The sequence below is a fragment of the Leuciscus leuciscus genome (assembly GCF_965113295.1).
Source record: "Leuciscus leuciscus genome assembly, chromosome: 16".
Classification (NCBI taxonomy): Eukaryota; Metazoa; Chordata; class Actinopteri; order Cypriniformes; family Leuciscidae; genus Leuciscus; species Leuciscus leuciscus.
Window position 1 is genome coordinate 5,284,361 of NC_138740.1, and position 25,035 is coordinate 5,309,395.

General features: G+C 41.3%; 1 protein-coding gene across 3 annotated transcripts in view; it reads left to right on the forward strand.

Annotated features, from left to right (window-relative positions):
- gabrg2 (gamma-aminobutyric acid type A receptor subunit gamma2) overlaps window positions 1–25,035 on the forward strand; it is a 110,030-nt gene that overhangs the window by 43,978 nt on the left and 41,017 nt on the right. For all 3 annotated transcript variants that reach the window (XM_082141343.1, XM_082141341.1, XM_082141342.1), the window contains exons 5-6: window positions 5,226–5,308; window positions 18,793–18,930. In XM_082141343.1, coding sequence (XP_081997469.1) covers window positions 5,226–5,308; window positions 18,793–18,930 — 221 coding nt within the window. The remainder of the gene's footprint in view (window positions 1–5,225; window positions 5,309–18,792; window positions 18,931–25,035) is intronic.

The following is a 25,035-nucleotide window of genomic DNA, read 5'->3' on the forward strand; positions in this document are numbered from 1 at the left end:
TGTCTAATCCCATACCACACCCAGAAAAGTGGTCTTCTGTAGTGGAGATAGCACACTTTTCTTGGTATTCAACCCCAACTTTCTGATGTGAGCGAAAACGACATCTCGATGCCGAACTGTGTGATGCTCCGATTGAGCTAGAATCAACCAATCGTTCATATAGTACAGTAAACAGATACCTTGGAGTCACAGCGGAGCCAGAGCTGCATCCATACACTCTGTGAAAGTGTGGGGTGATAAGGCTAGGCCGAACGGAAGAACATGATATTGGGAAGCTTCACCCCCGAAAACAAACCTCAGGAAATTCCTGTGTTGTGGAAGGATGGATACAAGGAAGTACACGTCCTTTAGATCTATCGTGACAAACCAGTCCTCGGATCTGATTTGTGACACGATCTGCTTGAGAGTGAGCATTTTGAATTTGAGATTCCCTACTGAGCGATTTAACAGGTGCAGATCTAAAATTGGACAAAACCCCCCATCCTTCTTTGGGACAAAGAATGTGCTCAACTGGCACAGAAAGAATTTTTTTTCTCTTTCTTTCATTCCTGAGAGGCTCAGCCAAAGATCTGTGACTAAACACATGGTATGAACACAAGACACTTTGGTGTGGAGGTCTAGAAAAAACGGCAAGCACCGACGTGGAGGCTGCATGCGGGAAGACAGAAAGCGTTCATCTGCTTTTCTGCCTTGATTCTTGCTTATCTGCAGGCCACTCAATGCTTAATTTCTCTACAGCACGAGTTAGCACCTCCACTAACTCCTCACATGCAGGAGACTGAAGTGATGAGTCTTCAGTATCTCCTGTGCTGATACTAACAACTTCCAGCTCCTCAGAACTGGATAGTTGCAGTATCGGGGCCTCAGCCTGGGCGGAAGAAACCGCAGAGTGTGCTTCCAAACCCTGAACTGAGGCACTGGATCTAACAGGTGAAGGCTGAGATAGGGCTGGGCCCTATGCCTCGGCAGAAGCGGGACCCGAGCCACGGGGAGTGCCATGGCCTTTTGCCTAACCACCACTGTTGTCATCATTCCGCCATGCTTGTATTCATACAGGTCACTTTATTTGTCAAATTAAATTAATTTAGTATTAAATAAAACAATGTGAAATTTAATGATCAAACGTTCAAGTTCAGGGAAGATGGAGGCAGGAGCCGGCAAACGTTGAACATAACTTTTAATCATAAAATAAACATAAACAACAAAACTAAAGGAGTGGCAGCTGCCCTACTGACTGCAGCATTTAAACATGATAAAAACAGCAATAAAAAATGTCTTCTTTGTGGGACTTGAGACTGGTGTGTCGCGCAGATGTGTCTCGTTAGCCGCTTTTCCACTGTCGGGCCAGTGCGAGCCAGGGCCCACAATGTACTGGGCAAGGCCAATAGCCTCAGACCTTGAGCCGTGAGGCCAAAGTCAAGCAATGTTTTCACTATCGTTCCAGTAGCCCCACAGCGCTACCCTGAAACCCGGCCTTAACACGCCTCCATAGAACAATGTCACACAACCCCACAATTTATATACTGTTTTTATATCATATACTGATTGGCTTCATCACTGTCTCCTCTCCACCAGTAAGCTGGTGTGTGGTGAGCGTTCTGGCGCAATATGGCTGCCGTCGCATCATCCAAGTGGATGTTGCACATTGGTGGTGGTTGAGGAGATTCCCTCCTTCTATGTAAAGCGCTTTAAGGTCTCAGAAAAAGCGCTATATAAATATAACAAATTATTATTAATTATTATTATTACAATTTCACCAACATTAAACTAGCTGACTAAAAACTAGTTAGATCACAAAATGATCATGACAGTAGCAAATGTTTTGTCTTTACTTTGAGAATAGGGTTCTTTCATCGACACATGATTTACATTAATTTATCAAACCTTTAAGACATCAATAATTCTGAATCAAACTGGTATTTATCATTATCTCACATAAAAGGAGAACACATACTTATTCGGTCATGACTGCTTCAATTTATTTGTGATCACAGGAACACACAAAACAGCCCCATTAATGGTTTGAAGGCAAAATAAATATTGATAAAATATCATTAGAAAAATGTTGATTAAATATCATGTTTGTCATATTTCTTTAGAAAGAATGAGCATCGCTCTTAATTTTCCACAAAATTATGCGATCTGAGGAGGTTTGAGCAATCTCTCCCATCTCACTATACTGTTAGCCTTTCAGCCAGACAAACAGAGGGAGCTCACGGACAGGAGTTATATGAGTAACCGGAGTATTTGTAATTTGTGACGTATATGGACACATTAGTCCTATATCAACAAAGTCACAATGAAGAGACTGATAAAACGAATTAAATACTCAATCATATAAATCATATATGATTTCTCTTAGTTCTTCAAATGGTCTCAGGTATTTTCCATAATCATATGTGTATTTATTATCATAATGGTTAGCATAAGTAGCCATACATATATTTCTACCTCATGCAGTGATCAGAAACCCTGGATCGAATTATTTATATTTATATATAGCTATTTCAAGCATTTGCTGGTATCTGAAATGAGTTTTGAGCTGAAAATTGTTTTAAATGTCTTAAAGGTTTTTGTTAGCTGGTAGTCTGATATGATAACATGAGAAATGAGCAGCAGTGCTGACCCTCTCCTGACTCAGATAAACCATTTGTTTATGAGCACTCCTCAAGCTTTAGACCAAGGTATTCAGCGGCCAAAAACTGTTGACCCTAAGGAAGCCCCGATGAGGCTCGATCAAGCCACGGAAGTGACAGTGGAAACTGGCTATTAGCATTCACTGCACCGGCCCCGCTCCACTCCGACAGCTTTCTGCCCCGCCCAGCTTCATACCACAGTAACATTGATAAAACGTTATTAAATTAGCTTATCCATGAACATGATTTCTGAGACCCATCGGATTGATTTTCATTGGCTGTGGAGGTGAACACGACACCTCCTATGATTCCACGCTCATTAACAGTGTTATCAATATCTTTGTTATTGTTTTGAATAAGAAACTTCTAGTGGCGAAACTTACATACTGTGCCTTTAAAATGTTAACACATTTTGCCCTATGTGACGTCTGTTTTTATATTGTATGATTTACACACATTTAGTTTTTCCTCATTTCTTTATAGGCCTACTATATGATATATTTTGTTATTTTTACTTGTTTGCACATTATTTTATTTTTTACTCGCATCCCCTGTCATTTATTTTCACTGATAATTGAATTATCAGAAAAGATCAGTAGTAGTATTATCAGTGTATAACAAGTTTAAGTTTTAAGTATCTTAAATGTATAAAATAAAATGTCTGCAAAATTCATAATGACTTACAATGATGTCATATTGAGCTTTAACTTATTTAAGCTCTATCTTTGCGTCTAGTACATTATACCCACCCACACCCCAACACATATTTTGTGCAGTAAGATGGAGTATATGAAACTGAAAAATAAATATACATTTGTCAAAAAGTACTTTTTACATTTTAATACTTAAATACATAAAAAAAATAAGTACTTCTGTGCTTTTAATCAATTACTTTATTTGTGTACTTCATCCACCATTGTAGGGAATGCACAGCCATATTTATATATAGGGCTGTACTGCAATCTAGTGGTTACACCATGGTATTACAGATGATAAATGGTGCATAATTTAGATGTAAATATTTAGTACCAGTCAGGGGTGATCCTGAATTCAGCCTTGACAATGGGCCAGAAAAGATTGAATCACCTCAGCTTAATAGTATTATTATATTATATTATTATATGATATGTAGTTCATCACTAATATACATGATTTATTTTGTAAATATTTATCACTAATATGTATGATGTTTATTAGTTATATCATATGAGTCATGCACATGTGTTTGTATTGGGTGTGGGTTGTCAAAGGATGGGGGATGGGGATGGGGCGGGGGCGGGGGGCTTTAGACATTACAGAGCCTATAGGGGCCTGTGGAGACCTTAATCCGCCCTTGCTTTAGGGAATAAAACCTGACTATTTTGGAATAGTTTTTCATAATTTATGCATGTGTGCATTACCACCTTGGCGATTGCATTAATTTTCAATAACTTGACAACATCCTTTATTCAATCAATGTACTGTACATGATTTACTTATATTCTTTCTAATTTTGTGTCAAGTGAATGTCCTGAAAGACTGTCAACATACCTTCTGTTCTCTTCTTTTTAAAGAACATCAAAAGATGTCCTTGCACCGTCCTTTTGGCCATTTTTGAAAAGCGTAAAACGGACAAAAACTTCCCTGACCTTGTGCACTACTTATTGAAATATTGAGATCTGATTTATTTAAACACTAATAACATTAAAATGTATGTATTTAATGACAGTCAGTAACAATACAAAATCAATAAACACAGAAAAATAAGCCAGTAAAACAAAGGAGGAGAGGCATCTTGAGTAGATGCACCTTTTGACATTGTCCCAAAGAAATCGTATTTCTAAGATATACCCGTTTTCTTTCTAAAGCATCTCACATCTATTAGACTGCTGAGAAGTGCATATGAAGAACCAAAATAGGCATTTCACAATCAGTAGGCATTTCACAATCAGTGGGCATTTCAAACCATGATGGGGATTTTTAACTGCTTAACCGACTTGCTAACATCATGAAGGCTCATCCCTAACCCCACCCCTAAACCTAGCCCCCAAATCGGGTTAAGTGCCCTTCACAGTTTGAAAACGGCCCTTTGATTGGGGGACGGCCTCTAGAGATCATAAGCTACAAATCAATGCTAGTTCCATGTCTCTTGCATTACCCATGTGTGGTGTTGGCTATCATCAAAATTTCAATGCTGATCCAACATACTTTAAACACTGAAACGTCAATCTCAGACAAAATGGTGGTTTGGAGGAAAACTCAACATTGTTTCAATATTACCTTGCTATCTGGGTAGCTTTTGTAAAAAAATAAAATAAAATCCTTTATAAGTGATCATGGTTTAAATGTTCACCCTGACTTCTTTAATTGATTCTTCATGCAACTCTAGTCTGATTACATTCTTCTGGAAAGCATTTATACAGTTATAACAATTATGAAGCACGCCTGCTATTAATTGCATTTGATGCCAACTCTCAGCTTACATGTTTTGTCATTCGTTTTAATATGTATATCACTGTATCTAGTGCTGTAGATTATAAATGTTGTTACGGGTATGCCAATGAAACAGCTTATATAGAGAAATCTAATTAAGGAAATTTCTGTCTGTAGGTTGACCATTGATGCAGAGTGCCAGCTTAAACTGAATAACTTTCCAATGGATGAACATTCATGTCCCCTGGAGTTCTCAAGCTGTAAGTCTGGCCACATGCTTAACTTGCAAATCCATCTATATTGGTTCCATTCTTGCTCACTTTTTCTCTCCAGTTTGCTCCACCCCATGACTGCTTTCATGCTCTGATGTAGTTGAGAGCATAGAAACCATTTCATGATGCTATTAAAGACACTTCACTTACATTTTTGTCTTGAAATATGAAGGACAGGTAATGAGAAAAATGTCAATTTTCCCTAACTTGGAGATACATGTCTTTACATGCTTATACGAGCAAACTGTGTCACTGCCATCGTTTTCTTCTTCTAATTTGGCTATGGATGGGAAATGAAGCAGCACATGTGTCATGGGACAGTCTCATGGGACAGCATCATCTGTAGTTTCAGAGGAAATAGTGGATTTTTTCTCTACAAACAGTACAGAGGAAAATGTGTTACTTTGAGAGTTAGAAATTGTTCTTGTTGATTAGTGGGGTGAGGCCAGTGAGCTTTGCATCTCCTTGTGCTTTGAAAACCACACATCTTATGTCATCATATATATATATATATATATATATATATATATATATATATATATATATATATATATATATATATATATATATATATACACTCACCTAAAGGATTATTAGGAACACCTGTTCAATTTCTCATTAATGCAAGTATCTAATCAACCAATCACATGGCAGTTGCTTCAATGCATTTAGGGGTGTGGTCCTGGTCAAGACAATATCCTGAACTCCAAACTGAATGTCAGAATGGGAAAGAAAGGTGATTTAAGCAATTTTGAGCGTGGCATGGTTGTTGGTGCCAGACGGGCCGGTCTGAGTATTTCACAATCTGCTCAGTTACTGGGATTTTCACGCACAACCATTTCTAGGGTTTACAAAGAATGGTGTGAAAAGGGAAAAACATCCAGTATGCGGCAGTCCTGTGGGCGAAAATGCCTTGTTGATGCTAGAGGTCAGAGGAGAATGGGCCGACTGATTCAAGCTGATAGAAGAGCAACTTTGACTGAAATAACCACTCGTTACAACCGAGGTATGCAGCAAAGCATTTGTGAAGTCACAACAGGGCACTTGGTGTTTTATGCCCCCAACGGCGCCTTCCAGGCAGCGAGGGGATGGGTAGGTTTAAGGTTGAGGGTAGGGTTAGCTGCCTCTAAGGAGCCATTGGGGGGCTAAAACACCATCGAGCTCACAACACGCACAACCTTGAGGCGGATGGGCTACAACAGCAGAAGACCCCACCGGGTACCACTCATCTCCACTACAAATAGGAAAAAGAGGCTACAATTTGCACGAGCTCACCAAAATTGGACAGTTGAAGACTGGAAAAATGTTGCCTGGTCTGATGAGTCTCGATTTCTGTTGAGACATTCAGATGGTAGAGTCAGAATTTGGCTTTAACAGAATGAGAACATGGATCCATCATGCCTTGTTACCACTGTGCAGGCTGGTGGTGGTGGTGTAATGGTGTGGGGGATGTTTTCTTGGCACACTTTAGGCCCCTTAGTGCCAATTGGGCATCGTTTAAATGCCACGGCCTACCTGAGCATTGTTTCTGACCATGTCCATCCCTTTATGACCACCATGTACCCATCCTTTGATGGCTACTTCCAGCAGGATAATGCACCATGTCACAAAGCTCGAATCATTTCAAATTGGTTTCTTGAACATGACAATGAGTTCACTGTACTAAAATGGCCCCCACAGTCACCAGATCTCAACCCAATAGAGCATATTTGGGATGTGGTGGAACGGGAGCTTCGTGCCCTGGATGTGCATCCCACAAATCTCCATCAACTGCAAGATGCTATCCTCTCAATATGGGCCAACATTTCTAAAGACTGCTTTCAGCACCTTGTTGAATCAATGCCACGTAGAATTAAGGCAGTTCTGAAGGCGAAAGGGGGTCAAACACAGTATTAGTATGGTGTTCCTAATAATCCTTTAGGTGAGTGTATATATATACTGCCGAAAAACGGTTCATTACTCGAAGCTTTTTACACAATGCATCTTGTGGTCAGACTTGTTTTCTCCATCATATCTATGGATATACAGTTTGAAAAAGCATGAGACCAAACAAAGCTTTGGAAGTCTGTTACATACAAGAGTGGAATCAATCAATACAGTTCTATCTAATCTGATCTAATATCATCTAAATTCATTTGTGCCAATGAGACCACAACTCATGTCATGTGTAGCCTGGTAAATGGATTCACATATTGATCAATAATATAAAATATACAAGTATGTGATCATAATTAATAATTGACTTGAGTAGTTAAAAGAATATATTTTGGGTGAGCTGTTTAACTCTTATGTTCTGTTCAGGGTCTCTGAGACCCCAGCTATAAAACATGATTAAATGCAAAAGAGGTGTGATGTGCATTCAGTTTCTGTCTGGTGTTGAGGTTACAGTGGACTCAAAACTATATTCTACTGAACCCCCTAAGGGATTGAATCAATGGCTTTCTTCACCACAAAGTTGAGACCATGGGAGAAGCAGTGTGCATGGTGGATTTCTTAAAGTTTCAACACAAGCCACCATGTTTGTTGCACCATCAGTGACCATGCAGCTCACTTTTGCAGAGATACCCCATTCCCCCATCAGAGTGGCATTTGCATCTGCGATGTGAACTGCTGTGTGGGTCTTGGGGAACTTTGAATGAAAGCAAAACAGAAATTATCATTTTTGGTCGCACAGCTGGTAGCCAAATGTTAATTGATCAATTGGGCCCGTGGAAGGGATATTTGCAGGATCAGGTAAAGAACTTGGGAGTCATTTTTGATTCATCCTTAATTTTTGATCGACAGATAAAGACAGTAGTACGCAACTGCTTCTTTTATTTAAGAGCAATAGCAAAACTGAAGCCAATTCTCTCAGCCAGTGATCTGGAAAAAGTTGTCCACGCGTATACTTTTTCACGCCTAGATTATTGTAGTGCACTTTATGTTGGGACCTGTCAAACGCACATTGCCCGTTTGCAGCTTGTACAAAATGCTGCTGCAAGGCTGTTGATGAATGCTGGGAAAACAGACCATGTTACCCCCCTTCTATCTGCGTTAGGTTGGCTTCCAATACAATTTAGGATACAGTATAAGATCTTGATATATGTTTTTAAAGCACTACACGGAATGGCGCCAGAATACTTGGCTGAGCTCATCAAGCCCTATAGCACAGGTGTAAGACTAAGATCAGCAAACAAGTTTCTCTTAACGATTCCCCGGGCGCGTCTTAAAATGAAAGGTGACCGTGCTTTCACCATTGCTGGTCCTATATTGTGGAATAATCTACCACTGGACGTTAGATCCTCCTTGAATCTGAATGTTTTTAAGGGCCGTTTAAAACCTTATCTGTATTCTTTGGCTTTTTAGTATTTTTGTACATGGATGTTGTATGTCTTGTTTTTCCTGTCCTATTGGTCTTATTGCAATGTACAGCACTTTGGAACTACGGTGGTAGTCTGTAAGGTGCTATATAAATAAATAAACGAACGAACGAACGAACGAACTTGGCCACACCCAGTAGGATGGATGAAAGTTTCCATTCTGAGGTCATATAGTGCATCAGTGTTAATTGATGTCCACATGTCGGATGTCAGGCTCACTGCTGCCACCTTCCTCACCTCAGCCTGGACCTTATCCTTGTTATTTATGTGCTTCTTGGCTACCATAGCCTTCAGTGCTTTCCTACTGGGGAGGATGTAGGCAGGGTCTAGCAGGCTAACAAAGCCCTGAAGCCTTCATCCTCTAGCAAAGAAAATGGCTGAGTGTCCTTCACAACCATCTGGACAAGGGCCACATCCAGCTATTATTGTCTGTTAAAACATTAATAATAATTTTAGCATATATTTTTTCTTTTTTAATAATGCTTTCCATCATATATCAGGGCTCCAGACTAACTTTTTGCCTTGGTTGCACTGGTGCGCCTAACTTTTTTTATTTAGGTGCACCAGCACAAAATCTGGGTGCACCCAAATTTTTCCTCGGCTCGCGTCACCTTTAACGCCACAATTTCAAGGTCACCTTTTTATCACGCTCTATATACATTCATATATATTATGTAAATGATTTTAAACAAGAATAAGGTGTAGGTTAATACTTTTTTTTATTTGAAGCACAATTATACTGTATATAAAAATAAAATAAAATAATTTTTTTTTTTTTTTTTTTTTTTTTTAAAGTGCTTCACTGAGCTGCCAAACTAACTATTTTCAGTCTCTAGCTCAGGCGCGGTAGGCTCTACCTCCGTCTCTGAGTCGGATACCATCTCCGACGAAGGACCAGTGCTTGGCATCTTACTAGGAACTGGGGAGACTGGTGGCTGAAGTAGCTCCATGTCTGGGCTGTTGTCGGAGCATTGACCGGGGAGTAGGGTTTTAACGGTATTCCTACTCTTACCGATACTGCTTATCGATCTGGTACTTTAACTGTATTCTTATCGGTTATTTTTGTTATATATATATATATATATATATTAAACAAAGATAAACAAAAGATAAACTATTAAACAAAGATACATTATATAGGCCTACACAGTGCTTTAATTTCAGGAAGGTCTACTAACATTACTGTTCAGGTATGGTCTAAAAAGAAATCTAATAAAGTAATCAAATGTAAAATAACACTGCATAATTTATGGGACTCTCTGATCATTGTTTGGTTCATCTTCTCCCAGCCTACAAGCAGAAACTTAAATCTGCTAAGCCAGTTGTAAGAACTGTAAAGAGATGGACCAGCGAAACAGAGCAGGTCTTACAAGGTTGTTTTGACTGCACTGATTGGAGTGTTATTGAGGCTGCAGCCACTGATCTGGATGAGCTCACTGACACTGTGACATCTTACATCAGCTTCTGTGAGGACATGTGTGTCCCCACTAGGACTTTTTTAACATATAACAACGATAAGCCATGGTTCACTGCAAAACTAAAACATCTTCGTCAGGCCAAAGAGGATGCCTACAGGAGTGGGGACAGAGCCTTGTACAAACAGGCCAAATACACACTGACAAAGGAGATCAGAGAAGCTAAGAGGAGCTTCTCTGAAAAGCTGAAAAGCCAGTTTTCAGCTAACGACCCTGCATCAGTGTGGAAAGGCCTGAAAGCCATCACCAGCTACAAGACACCATCCCCCAACACTGTTGAGAATCAACGACTGGCCGACGATCTCAATGTATTTTACAGTAGATTTGAAAAGCCTGCTCTCACACCCCACACCCGCTCTGACCGTCTCTACACACAACCATCAACACCCCCCTCCCTCCCCCTACTGCTTCTCAGCCTGCACCTCAGATCAGTGAGGGGGATGTATGCAGAGTCTTCAGGAAACAGAAGATAAGGAAAGCCAAAGGCCCAGACGGTGTCTCACCAGCCTGTCTCAAAGCCTGCGCTGTCCAGCTGTCATCCATCTTCACACTGATTTTCAACAGATCACTGGAGCTGTGTGAAGTCCCCTCCTGCTTCAAACACTCCACCATCATCCCGGTACCCAAGAAACCTAAAATCTCTGGACTTAACGATTACAGACCTGTTGCTTTGACATCTGTGGTCATGAAGTCATTTGAGAGACTGGTGCTGGCCTACCTGAAGGACCTCACTGGACCCTTGCTTGGACCCCCTGCAGTTTGCTTATCGAGCAAACAGGTCTGTGGATGATGCAGTCAACATGGGACTGCACTACATCCTCCAACATCTGGACAAACCAGGGACTTATGCAAGGATCCTGTTTGTGGACTTCAGCTCCGCTTTCAACACCATCGTCCCGGATACCCTCCTGAATAAACTAACCCAGCTCTCTGTAACCTCCTCCATCTGTCAGTGGATCATCAGCTTCCTGACAGACCGGCAGCAGCTAGTGAGGCTGGGAAAAGTCACATCTCGGACCCTTACCATCAGCACTGGTGCCCCCCAGGGGTGCGTTCTCTCCCCACTGCTTTTCTCTCTCTACACAAATGACTGCACCTCCAAAGACTCCTCCGTCAAGCTCCTGAAGTTTGCAGACGACACCACAGTCATTGGCCTCATCCAGGACGGTGACGAGTCTGCTTACAGACAAGAGGTTGAACAGCTGTCTGTCTGGTGCAGTCATAACAACCTGGAGCTGAACACGCTCAAAACTGTGGAGATGATAGTGGACTTTAGGAGAAACCCCCCTGCACTCCCCCCTCTCACCATCATGGACAGCACTGTGACAGCAGTGGAGTCATTCAGGTTCCTGGGCACTACCATCTCTCAGGACCTGAAGTGGGACAATCACATTGACTCCATTGTCAAAAAGGCTCAACAGAGGTTGTACTTCCTTCGTCAACTGAAAAAGTTCAACCTACCACAAGCGCAGATGACTCAGTTTTACTCAGCTGTTATTGAGTCGGTTCTGTGCACTTCTATAACTGTCTGGTTTGGGTCAGCCAGCAAATCAGATATAAGAAGACTACAACGGACTGTTAGGACAGCTGAAAGGATCATTGGTGTGCACCTCCCCAACCTTCAGGACTTGTACAATGCCAGAGTGAAGAAACGGGCAGGGAACATCATCACAGACCCCTCCCACCCCGGCCAAAACCTGTTTGCACTTCTGCCGTCAGGCAGACGTTACAGATCTCTGCGCACTAGAACATCTAGGCACAAAAACAGTTTTTTCCCCCATGCTATCTCCAGCTTAAACAGCTAAAACAGAAATTAACACCTGCTGTATAATTCATTCAGTACTTGAGAGAGAAGCAAGAGGTTTTTTTTTTTGGGGGGTAAATACATATACACATTTTATTTATAGAGCTGTACACACAATGCACAAATCTGTACATAAGTCTTCTGTTTCAGATGTATACTGGAACTATTATTATTGTTTATTCTATTTATTTATGTTCTCATTTAAATGCCTGTTCTAATGTCATATATGTATGTATGTACCAAGAGCTCCTGTAAAAACCACAAAAAATTCCTTGTGTGTTTTTGCACACTTGGCGAATAAAGCTCATTCTGATTCTGATTCTGATAATTTATCATAAATAGATTAATGCTTATTAAAGCTGAAGTTATTCTTTCAAGAGCTGTGAGTGATTTTTCTCTTGTTGTTTGATTCGCAGTAATGGCGCAATCGTCAGCATGTTTATTAGACTGCGGCCCCTTTAAGACCGAGTGCAGATCTAATAGGCTACTGATGCACCATATTCTCCCAACTATTTCCATAACTACGTCCATTTAAGACATAAACTGTTTTTAGTGAATCTCCAAGCCGGTCATTTTGACATACTTTAGTGTACATTTGATCGTTTAGACGCGCACATGAAACCCAAAGTATAATTTGCTTGTCTCGGTCTGTTTCGGAGCGTGCGCTGCCTTGCGAACAGCATCTCTTGCGCAGATTTTGGTGCTTTTAATAGTTCTTTTAATTATTTAACGCGTCCCGCAATTTAGCAACAGTAGCTAGACTGCATTTTACAACAATCACCGATCGTGCTGATTCTGTTGTTAAGTTTGAGTTTTAGGGACAAATGACAGCGTTCCCTAATGCTGCGAAGGGAAGAAGTTGCGCTTGACAGAATGCGGCTATAGTTTTTAATGGTTTTACCTCAATATATAATTTTTTATAATCTTTGGAAGCCGAAATCTAAAAAAACGGTAATTAATATGATTAGCCTTTTGCTTGACTACGTTATCAACCAGCTAACAATGTGTTGCTAATGTTACTCAAACCATATTCCCATTCAGAGTCAGACAGCTTACATTTACATCATTTAGCAGACGCTTTCATCCAAAACGACTTACTAATTAGGAGAGCAATAGAGGCAATAGGGCAATAGTCAAGTCAAGTCACCTTTATTTATATAGCGCTTTTTACAATACAGATTGTATCAAAGCAGCTTCACAGTGATAACATGAAAATAATACAACAAAGTTTTTTTCTAGAAGAAAATTGCGTCATCGTCCACTTTAATTAAGGCAGATCAATAATATTGTTGAATATTAAATGTCCCCAACTAAGCAAGCCAAAAGCCATATGTGTCACGGGTTGGTTCAAGCAAAGAGGATGCAGGATCTAATCGCAGCAGTTTTTATTCACCAAACTCAAAAATCTCCAACAGGAACAAAGAAACATGGACAGAAGAAACCAGCATAAACGCAACAACGACCGACCAGGAACAGACTGAAACACAGGGCTAACTGGAAGGGGGCTCTCGACGGGGCGACACTATGGAAGGGGGCTCTCGACGGGACGAGACTCTGGAAAGGGGCTCTCAACGGGACGAGACTCTGGAAGGGGGCTCTCGACGGGACGAGACTCTGGAAGGGGGCTCTCGATGGGACGAGACTCTGGAAGGGGGCTCTTGATGGGACGAGACTCTGGAAGGGCGGCGGTCTCAACGGGACAAGACTCTGGAAGGGTGGCGGTCTCGAAGGGACGAGACTCTGGAAGGGCGGCCATCTTAGGATGTTGTTCAAGGGCTGGAGCCATCACTGGGGTGATGGTGATGCGAAGACCTCTCGATCAGGATCCTGATGAGGTAGTCAGTCAGGTCATGGCCAGCCAAGTCCATTGCTACTGCTGCTAGATCCAATGTATGGTCAGTCATTCTGTCACGGGTTGCTTCAAGCAAAGAGGATGCAGGATCTAATCGCAGCAGTTTTTATTCACCAAACTCAAAAATCTCCAACAGGAACAAAGAAACATGGACAGAAGAAACCACCATAAACCACCATTAACACCATAAAGATGAGTACTGAGGATTTGGAAACTGCTCTTGCCAGTATCAGAGCTTCAATAACCAAGAACAGGGCAGTCTCAGTTGAGTGTCTGCTTTTGAAACCAGACTGGTTGTTGTCCAGGAGGTTGTTCTGTGCAAGAAAGATAAAGACTTGGTTGAAGACGACTCGTCAGGTGTTTTAGCAATGAATGGAATAAGGGATACCAGTCTGTAGTTTTCTAGATCTACTGGATTTAGAGTGGGTTTCTAAAGCAGTGGGGTTGCCCGAGCCTGCTTAAATGCTGTGGGAAAAGTACCTGTGTGAAGAGAGGTGTTGATGATATGAGTGAGTGCTGGTACAACTGAAGAAGAAATGGCTTAAAGGAGATGAGGGGGGATAGTGGAGAGGTAGTAGGGAGATTGGAAAGGATGAGTTTTGAGACTTCTGCCTCTGAGAATGGAGAGAAGCCAGAATGTGTGTTTTAGCTGTTAAGATGCGCGTGTCAAAATGTGGTGTGGAAAATTTGTCACTTATGGTGGTGGTTTTATTTATGAAGAATGGGGCAAAGTCGTCAGCTGTTAGGGTTTATCATGGAGGAGGAGGAGGAGGAGGGGTTGAGAAGACAGAAGGTTTTGATAAGTATGCAAGAATCAGAGGAATTGTTCGTTTTATTGTGGTAGTAAGTAATTTTAGCTGTAGGGAGATCAGCAGAGAAGGAAGAGAAGAGGGTTTGATGCAAACCAAGGTCAGTGGGATCTTCCGATTTTTGCCACTTCCTCCCTGCAGCCCTGAGCTTAGAACAATGCTTGCGGAGAACATCAGATAACCAGGGGGTAGAGGGGGTGGCGTGGGCTGGCCTGGATGAAAGGGGGCATAAGTTGTATAAGCACAATGTTAAAGTGGAGAAAATAGTATCAGTTGCACTGTTATAATCTAGTGATGAGAGCTGATTAGGGGGAGGAAGTGTGGATGAGACCAAAAAGGATAGGCAGGAGGTTGAGAGTGAGTGTAGGTTACGCCAAGAGGTGACCTGATAAGGATTGTGTGTTGTGTCAGGAGTCGGGTTGATATTAAGAGTGAGGAGGAAGTGATCGGAGGTGTGCAGTGGAGTGACCAGCAGTCAGTGGAGCAGTATTGCATTTAAATAAGGTCCATGTGGTTACCTGATTTGTGAGTAGCTGCAGTAGATACTCGCTTGAAGTCAGATGAGACAAGCAGAGTGTGGAAATCAGCAGCCTTGTGTTTTTCTAGTTGGATGTTGAAGTTTCCAAGAACCATCAGAGGTGTACCATCCTCTGGGAAGGATGAGAGTAACACAACCAAATCCTCCAAGAAATTGCCAATCTGACCTGAGGGACGATAAACAACTACAAAATGGATTTTAATAGGACTGGTGATAGTAATTGCATGCAAATCAAATGAGCTGTTGTCACACAAAGATGGTAAAGGATTCAATTTCCATTAATTGGAGATTAGCAGATCAGTACCTCAACCTCTCCTAGTCAGGCGAGGGGTGTGTGAAAAAGTGAAGTTTGCGGAGAGGGCTGCAGGTGTGGCAGTGTCCTCTGGTCTGATCCAGGTCTCAGTCAGGGTCATGAGGCTGAGACCTGAATGACTAGTAATAGATGTAATGAAGTCTGGTTTGTTTACAACAGACTGGCAATTACAGAGACCAAAAGAAAAAGAAAGTAATGTACTAGAATCACAGGGAAAGTAGGTTGTTAGGATTGCGCTGCCTCCTACGTGAGACATGATTTACGAGTGTTAGTAATATTATGGATTTGGAAGCACATTGTGAAAACAGGTCAAAAGAACAAGCAGATGAGAACAAGCTGTATAAAAGGAAATAAAAACAATACTCAAGTACCTTGTTTTTGCTTGGTGGTAGTCATGCAGAGTCGCTGGTCTTTACACTCTTCAGTCCTCACACGAGGGCTGCCGCTGTATATACCAGGGTGGCACCGAAGGATCAGCCTCCATGGCATTGACCCGTAAGCTAGGCTCGGCCACTATGGCTGGAGATGTAGCCATCACTGGACTCTGGTCAGAGGCTGGAGCCATCACTGGACTCTGGACTGTGCTCAGGGGCTGGTGTGGAGCTGTTAATAGACATAAAGAATAAAGGTTAGAGCCATAATAGACAGTGTAATGCTCTCTGATTGATAATTGGGCTTTCAATGTATTTTTGTTACACTTATCTTTGGTATTTTGTGTAGTTTTTCTTAAAGACCCTCTGTGGTGAAAATCAAGTTTTTAATGTTATGAAAATCAAGTTTTTAATGTTGTTTAAATGCCTATGTGGTGTTTTTAATATCCTTTAAGACAAACCATGTGCAAATCCATAACTCAGTACCATTGCTGAGTATTTTCTCTTTAAAACTGCAGTGAACCAAAGACAGTCTCAAAATCGCGGTTTAAAATCTCTGGTGTTTCTGGCGTCACACACTACCTTGTAACCAATCAGGTCAGCATATGTCTTTGGTGGTCTTTAGCATATCTTTAACAGTTAACTAACTAGTAGTGGAGTCTCAAGAGAAGCCAGGTCATCCCGGTAATTTTTTTCTGTTGATATAAAAAGTCGGATAGATTTAGCAATATAGCGGGTGTATGATGTATATTACGATGTTATGATGAACTATATGCCTTTCTCCACTGACATTGTGTTGTTCAAAGCGTTTATAATGATTTTGTAACGTAAATGACTCTGGGTCAATGCAAATTAGCTCAAGAATATAGGGAATTTGGGAAATATTACTAATCATAACTCATGGTCATAATTCATAAATCGCATATACATTACTTTATAAATTTTCGGAAATACCTCGTTCTGTAACTGGTCTCGTCACCGGTCATATTCGTCCAGCGAATAAATGTAAGACTATCACAGTTAAGAAGGAGTATCCCTGTTTACAAACTCCAAGAAAGTTTATCTTCTGGCCACGAACATCAAACTTTCTGAGTTTATGAATTGAAGACTACTCAAGGTAGTCTATAATATCGAGCTTGTAGCTTAGATCTTTTGATTTCATTGACTTATAAGGTGGGTTTTCAAACACAGAGACATTTAAAAGTATAAATGGATTTTTAATAAATGCAAACTAGAGAGATTATATGAGCTACAAATATAAACTTACGTAAAAATGCAAACAATAAAACAAACAAACATTTAACCAAACAAAAACATAAGACATAACGTGATAGAGAGAATAAAATGAAAAGAAAGAAAGAAAGAAAGGAAGAAAGAAAGAAAGAAATAGAAGAGATAGAGGGTAACTTAATTCACAGACCTAAGAGCTGGACACCTGAAATCAGCTTTGAGAGAGAGATAACGTTACTTGCAAGATTCTGTGCTCTTTCAGTGTGGTGCTGAAGAGTGTGCACGAGTGTGCTCGCGTGTGCGCGTGTCCGGCTGGTTTGCGTCTAGCTTCGTCTTCTGGGTCGTTTCGCAAGACGATGTAAAGGCTCTCTTGAATTTAACGTTACCGAGAAAGTTCAGATCATTTCCCTTGTGGAGGGGAAAGGCGAGTAGGAACTTAGTTGCAAAAGAACGGCAGCTTCTACATGACGCGGGCATGCGTCCCAGAGGAGAAGCCAAGGCCTGTCCAGCTGGTTGCGTTGGGAGGAGAAGCGCTGCGCGTGGAGAAGAAGAAGATGAGGGTTGAGAGCGTTGAGAGTTGAGAGAGTGAGCAAACTGAAAGTTTGGACTTTTATCAGTGTCCCGTGAGCAGTGTCCCACGTCCCCTTTTTCATGGCAACAGCGAATCGGATCTTCTGATCTGAAGCGGGAAAGAGGTTTCTTTGTTTGTGAAGAAACGCCTTCATATTTAGAAATATGGTATTTCCTGGAATAAATGCATATTATTGTACTTTGCAGTCAAGATTCGACTCTGACATGTTTTTCCCATTACATTGACACCTCGAATGACGTTTTTGCATGAGAGAAATAAAGGGTTACATAATTTCCTCATAATCACTAGCATAGTGATTTTGATTATCATAATAACGTTGCATAGATACCTCAGACATTATCTGTCCAATTATACACACATAAAAATACATATCAAAAACATTGCTATTGGATCACATGTGTGGAAATGTCCGTTTCGAAGTCCACACGTGTTTGTGTGTTTGTGTGTGTGTGTGTGTGTGTGTGTGTGTGTGTGTGTGTGTGTGTGTGTGTGTGTGTGTGTGTGTGTGTGTGTGTGTGTGTGTGTGGAGTATCTGGAATGTCACGAGTCTATAAAGTCACGGGGAGTTCACGCTGAACTGGGCTGGTGAATTGCCCCGTGGGGAGTAATAGTAACCAGAGCTCGTCTTCCTGGACAAAGAAGATGTGTTCGACACCCTCATGATTCACTTAATTTGAAAAGCAGCTGGCCGGATGTCATTGTTGCTACAATTTTTAGAAGGTTAATCATATTAATCACCGTTATATGTCCGACGTTGTAAAGAGCGATACAATTGTGCAGAGTTGACCGAGTGGATCTGTGAGCTGGTGTGAGTGAGTGGAGGCGGGGCTAACATATTCATGGTTCCACGTATACTAAATGAAGCACGGGTTTAGAGTTGCATTCAAGCTATTTTAAGTCATGGAGAACTTTTTTTCACAGGAAAAAAACTTTAAATATGTCTTTATGGTGATCAACGATGGGTTTTAAAGGATAAAATGATTGACTACAGGGAGATTTTTAAAAGAAATCTGGATGAATACATCCACATCATGGTGTCTGAAATTATGGAGTATTTTTAATATAAATTGTATAAATATAAATGTTTGCTTGTATGTGGTTTTCTAGACCAACTCTAATTGTTTTGCAGATGGCTACCCCAAGGAGGAGATTGTATACAAGTGGAAGCGCAGCTCCGTGGAAGTTGGAGACATCCGGTCCTGGCGTCTTTACCAATTCTCCTTTGTTGGCCTGAGGAATACCACAGAGGTTGTCAGGACTGTGTCAGGTAAAGTTTCAGGTTTACTTTGCATCTTTAATTCTTGGATGCGTTTTTGTCTTAAATGACTAAAATTTATGTCGCAAGTTGACAAGCCTCTATGGTGACTGGGAAGGGACCAGTTAACTTTGTTTTGTCGTGGCCAAGACATATTAACTCATATTAACATATTAATGGGAATGTGATATACCGTGGCAACAAGATCATTTATGTTAAGTTAACAACATCTTTATGTCGCTGTCACTCAATGTAAAGTCTTGGCCTCGGTCCAATGTTGAGGGAATGACATCTTTTTCTGTATGTACTTTGTACATATACAAACCCTTTAACAGCAACCATATTCATCCGGTGCAAATGAAACGAGTGAGTGAGGGAAGACAGGTTTGTGTGTCAACTCGCTGTCAGAGAGATGAGAGAGAGAGAAAGAGCAGCTGGTATCGTGTATCTATTCTGTGAAAAATGAGTATTGGAAGCGTTTCAGATATTTCAGTATTGATATGTCTCCAAAACCCTATATTTTTGACAACACTACATAGCACTTAGTTTATCATTTCAGATGCCTTTTGATAAGACTACAACTGAAAAATGTATATATTATATATAAAATTCAACCTTCAAAAGTGGCTAGTTGGAGGGACTGCATTACACGACACTTCTGAAATCCACACGCAAATGGCAAGTTGGCGCGTGTTAATGTCAAGCCCTGCTGGTGTGAATGAGCACCACTAATTAAGCAGTTTCTCACAATAGGCACCAGAATTTGTGGGTCTCACATGTGGCACCAAATTAATATTGTGAGTTTGGTCACACGTCACCTAAAGTGAGTATGAGAGTGTCAAATGACTCTGTTCTTCTTTAATTTTGGGACACCAGCAAGGAATTTCACTTTGACAGTAACAAACAATCAAAGACTGTTGAATAAATAATGTTTCCTCAACGCTGCATCCGTAGCTGATGCTATGGGAACTCGATACCACAGTGCCACATGAAATGTATTTATGGGAAAAAAATGGCCTTGTTGCAGTCTAGAAATGCAATACAACTAAAGCCACAGGCCTGATCGTGTTTTATTTCAAATCTGAAGATAACTCTAAAACTTGTCATGTCATGGGATTTTATTTAGAGAAGACTCTAAAATGATAACTAATGTTTATTCACATCTTCTAAGCATCCAGTCAGTCTACTGTCTCTATTGTTTTGTGGTGCAAACTGCCTCTTTTAAACTTTACACAATCACGCCTCTCTAGTTGGGATATGTCTCTCATTGTTATTCTTTTTCTTTATTATATTTACTGATGACTTTCTATTCACACTTTTTAAATCCCTCATTTCTTTGATCAAACTTCTCACTTCACCTTTTTTGGCTTTGTATTAAAGCTACACTGTGTGATATTTTCCCCCATCTAGCAGTGAAATTGTATATGACTACCCAGTGAATATTAGTTTCTGTTCCTTTCAATTTCGAGGGCGTTTTAACTCCTACGGTGGCCGTATTATTTCAAGATTAACATGGCTTCCAGTTTGACTTCGTCCAATTGCATCACCTGTGATCCGTCGCAGCACAGATTTATGTTACAAGGTAAACAATACTTTTTCACCATTGACGTGAGGAAAAGTAACGCAAGTTATACTAGAGGTCGTTCTGGCGTTATGCACAACCATGCTATGGTTAGACAAGCAACTATAAAACTTCGAATTTACACAATAGGCTGAATTACCTGTTGAGAGGAAAGCAGGCAACTTCGGCGTCCATTTTAAAATCTTTGCTCCTCATGAGCTCTTTCCATCTGGGAAAAGTTACTCCAGTATTGACTTTGGTCTTGCTGATTTGCTGATTCGCGTTGACGTTTTAATTCTCTCTTTTGCTTCCTTGGCGACTCTGCTACATGTCCTCGAAAATAGGCGTGATCCTCCATCAGCAATCTTTCAAATCTGCCGGCAGTCGCAAGTAATCTCCCCCTCGCATTCGTCTCTGTGTCACTCATGGTGTCACTGAGTGTAAAGCGCGAAAGGCGAAGCTTGAATTTACAGGTATGTCCCTCTTTGGCTAATGTAGTTTCAAGATGGAGGGGCAACATGGCGTTAACAACCCCTCACCCGTATGTACTTTCAATGGCAGATTATAAACTTACGAGAATACTTTATTACTTTAAATATACATTAATGAGCACATATATTTTTGAAAGAAATAAGTGTTTTTTGCTAATCAACTAAAAAAATTACACAGTGTAGCTTTAAATACCCTTCTTGAAAAAGAAACATTCAAATGATCTTTATTTTTCAAAATTAGTCATAAAACAATCACTCCTCATAACAGGTGCATAAGGGTTAGCTAGCATGTTAGCTTAGCACAGCATCAAAACACAAACATTTATGAGAATCAAATAATAGTTTTGCCCCAAACTCACTTTATAACGTCAGTCGAGAGTTTGAGATAACCTTTTATGATCCCATATGGCTCTATCACAGAATGAGGCAGAAATTATAGTATTTTACGGTATTCTGTACTGTGATAAATGTCGATTAGCATTGCTATATAAATCTGTTTTATTCTCATGAAAATACGCGAGATGGCTTGAAGACAACAGATAAACCATATATAGTCGCAGTTGTGTGTTTATTGTCTTCATGTTTCAGCAGTCAAAATGTCTCATAGTGATGGGCGGTTTAAAAAAAAAACACTTTGTGAGGCTTTGAAACCTTTGCAAATCATTTGTTTCAAACTACTGATTCAGAGTGCGTATCAAACCTCCAAAGTCATGTGATTTCAGTAAACAAGGCTTCGTGATGTCATAAATGTTTTTAAATGTTTCGAAATTTCAATGGTTCGCCTCTTGGGGGCGATGATCTGAGGCCCTGTTAAAATTTCTATGACTAGTTAAGTTACAAGAAGGGAACTTAAGCAGGAGGTAGAGGTCTCAGTTATCTCATCCCATGCATGAAACAAGAAAGTGAATGTCTCGACAAAGAAACACTATCAACTGGTGCGTGTTTAGCAGCAATCACGGCTGATAGGATGTACAATGAGATATGTGCTCGCCGGAGACCGCTGCGCCCTGAAGCACACGAGGTGGCAGGGTTAGCATAATGGTCCCCTGAGGGCATCGAAGGGAGACGGGCACCGTATAATGAGGTATTGACCCCTCTGCTTCGGGGGGGACTGTCCTGATTGGCCTGTGCCCTCAGACATCAGAACCTTTTCCCGCAGCCTTCTTAGAAATAATGATGGTCCTCAGATCCGTCTTAACCTTTGAAGGCTGTGGTTGAGAGCGCTTGCATGGTGTGAGGAGCTGGCTTTTGATGTTTGGGGTTGCTCCTGCTCAGCAGCCCCGGAGACATGTGTGCGGCGGAGGAGGAGTTTCTGGAATGCAGCCGCCTGTTTAGCTGACTCCTGAAACCTCTCGACAACCGAATTCACAGCGCTGTCAAAGAGGCCAGACGGTGACAGAGGTGCATCCATTAAAACGTTTTTATCTTTTTCCTTTATATTACTCAAATTGAGCCAGAGATGTCTCTCAGTGGCCACCAGGGCTGCCATAGAACGGCCGATAGTTTTAGCCGTCTCCTTGGCGGCCCTGAGAGACAAATCTGTGGCCCGACGCAGTTCTCAAACAGCATTCGGGCCAATACCCCCGCCCTCATCAAGGTCTCCTAACAATTCAGCCTGGTAAGCCTGCAGCAGTGACATTGTATGGAGGCATGCTGCAGCCTGACCAGCAGCTGAATAAGCCTTACCCACCAAACCTGATGTTGTTCTAACTGGCTTGGTGGGTAATTCCCTTAAGGGAAGATGCTGATTCAGGGGAGAGATAGCTCGTGAGGTCTTCCACCTTTGGCATCTCCCCATAACCGTGCTCTTTCTAGTTAGAGACAGAGGAATAGTGTGATGTTTGTGGACTATAAACTATTCTGAAACTGGTTTATTGGTTTAAAAACGGAAGGCCTCGGCGTTGAGATTGTGAACGAGAGGTCAGGAAGCGTTCATCTAGCTTGCTTTTTGAACGAACGTCCTGCTTATCAGCCGGCCAATCAATGCTTAATCTTTCAACCGCTCTCGTTACAACCTCAACAAGCTCCTCAAAAGGTGGCAAGTTCTCATCTCCTGCTTCGACACTAACAACATCCAGTTCCTCGGAACTGGATAGCTGCAGTGTCGGTCCTTCAATCAGGGCAGAAGTAACCGTAGTGCATGCTTCCGAACCCTGAGAGAAGGCACTGGATCTGTCGGGTGAAGGTAGAGATAAGGCTGGGCCCGTCTCTAACCTCGCTGACACATCTATTTGCGAACCCAAGTCTGAAACCTCCGCTGTGCCTCGACAGCAGCGGGACCCGAGCCTTGGGGAACACAAGCCTGAGCGTCCTTGCGAAAGAACGCCAGGCGGGATTGGAGTTTCCGCATTGGAAGCACCTCGCAGTGCTCAAAGCCACTTCCCTCGAGCGCTGGCTGTGCATGCTCCTCACCCAAACATGCAACACACAGTGTGTCCCCACCCGTTAAATAGCGCGGGCAGGGGTGCACACACAGTCTGAACTGCTGCTGCTTACTCGCCATAATTTACTATATATAGTGACAATACAACAGCAAATAGACAAGAGACAGTTTTACACAGAGCGCTTGTGAAGACATAGAAGCTAGAGCTTCTTTGTTTGGGCAGGCTTTATAGTTTCCTGGTTCATGATGTCACCCACCTCTGACGTTCCACCACACCATTGGACTGATTTTACATGTGCTTCAAGACATCATCACGCAAAGCGTTCCCTTAGCGTCAATCGACGCAGCGCGAGTTCCCTTGAAAGGAAACGCGACATATAGAACCAAAGGGGAGAATGGATCATTTTGCTCAAATCGAACAGGGCTGTGTTTAAGTCCAATTTTTATGCCCTTCCCTTAATAACATCCTCCGTCTCGTTCACTCGGATGTATATCATTGCTTAAGTTGCGTAAGTGCCCACTACTGGTGGAAACCTTGAAATGCACTTAAATGGAACACCGTAAGCTCTTGATCACCTTGGAATCCGTTATGGGGCTGATTTATTATATATAGTTTATTTTTCCTTATAAATTTGTTTTTATAACCATTCTATAGGCCTGTATGTATGCTTGGGCTGGTAAAAAAAAAAAAAAAAAAAAAAAAAGTATACATTTATATAAAATATTAAAATACAAAAATAATAATACAATAGCTATAACTGTGTAAAAAAAACAGTCAGCTTAAGGTGTCAGGGAAATAACAATGGGATCCAGTAGTGAATGTAATCAATAGAGTTTATTAAAAAAAAAAAAAATCAAATAAACATAGTAGAGAGATGGTCAGATGTTGCAGAATAGCAGGTAAGAGATGACCACTTTGGCAGCGAGGATCAGACTACAGCGGGCTGGTGGCGCAGACTGCCGACCGGTATATCCAGAGAGAATTCAAGAATGATAACAGCAGGTAATCCAGCATGAACGAGAGGGCAAAACAAACTGGAACAGGAACTAGACACTGGACGGCAAAGAAAACGGCAGGCATGAACCAACAACGATCTGACAAAAAATGACTGCAAAAACAAGGGTAGATATAGGGAGAAAGATAATGGGTGCCAGGTGTGGTTGACCTGATTCAGGTAGCTACAACTATTATGCGGTTAAATGTCAAAATAACTCCAATATAATACACTAAAGTTGTGTGGGGTGGGCGTAAATTAAGCGTGATCTGCTGTGATGTCACAATCGGGTTGCATTGAGGTCTATTGATATGCATGAAGAGTATTTATTGAGTTGACTGTCCAGATAAACTTCCCTAGTCCACTTGACGAAGGTGAACACTCTTCAAAATGATGGTGGGGATTCCCCCGAGGGGAAGTTCAATAGTGTATGTCTAAAAGTGGACTTAAACGCAGCCCAGATCCACCTGAGGGATGGACTGGAAATGCCATTTTGCCTTTACATTGCTAAAACTCATCCAGTACCTTGTCTTTTTTTAGAATAAAATATCCAAATGCAAAAATTATACATAATTCAATGCATTTTTCTGTATACATGAAGGTACCTGGCCTGTGTTAAAGCTATTTTAACCATCTTTTGGCAAACTTTCTTTCTATGCATGGTTGCTTGTGATTTGCAATGCAAAT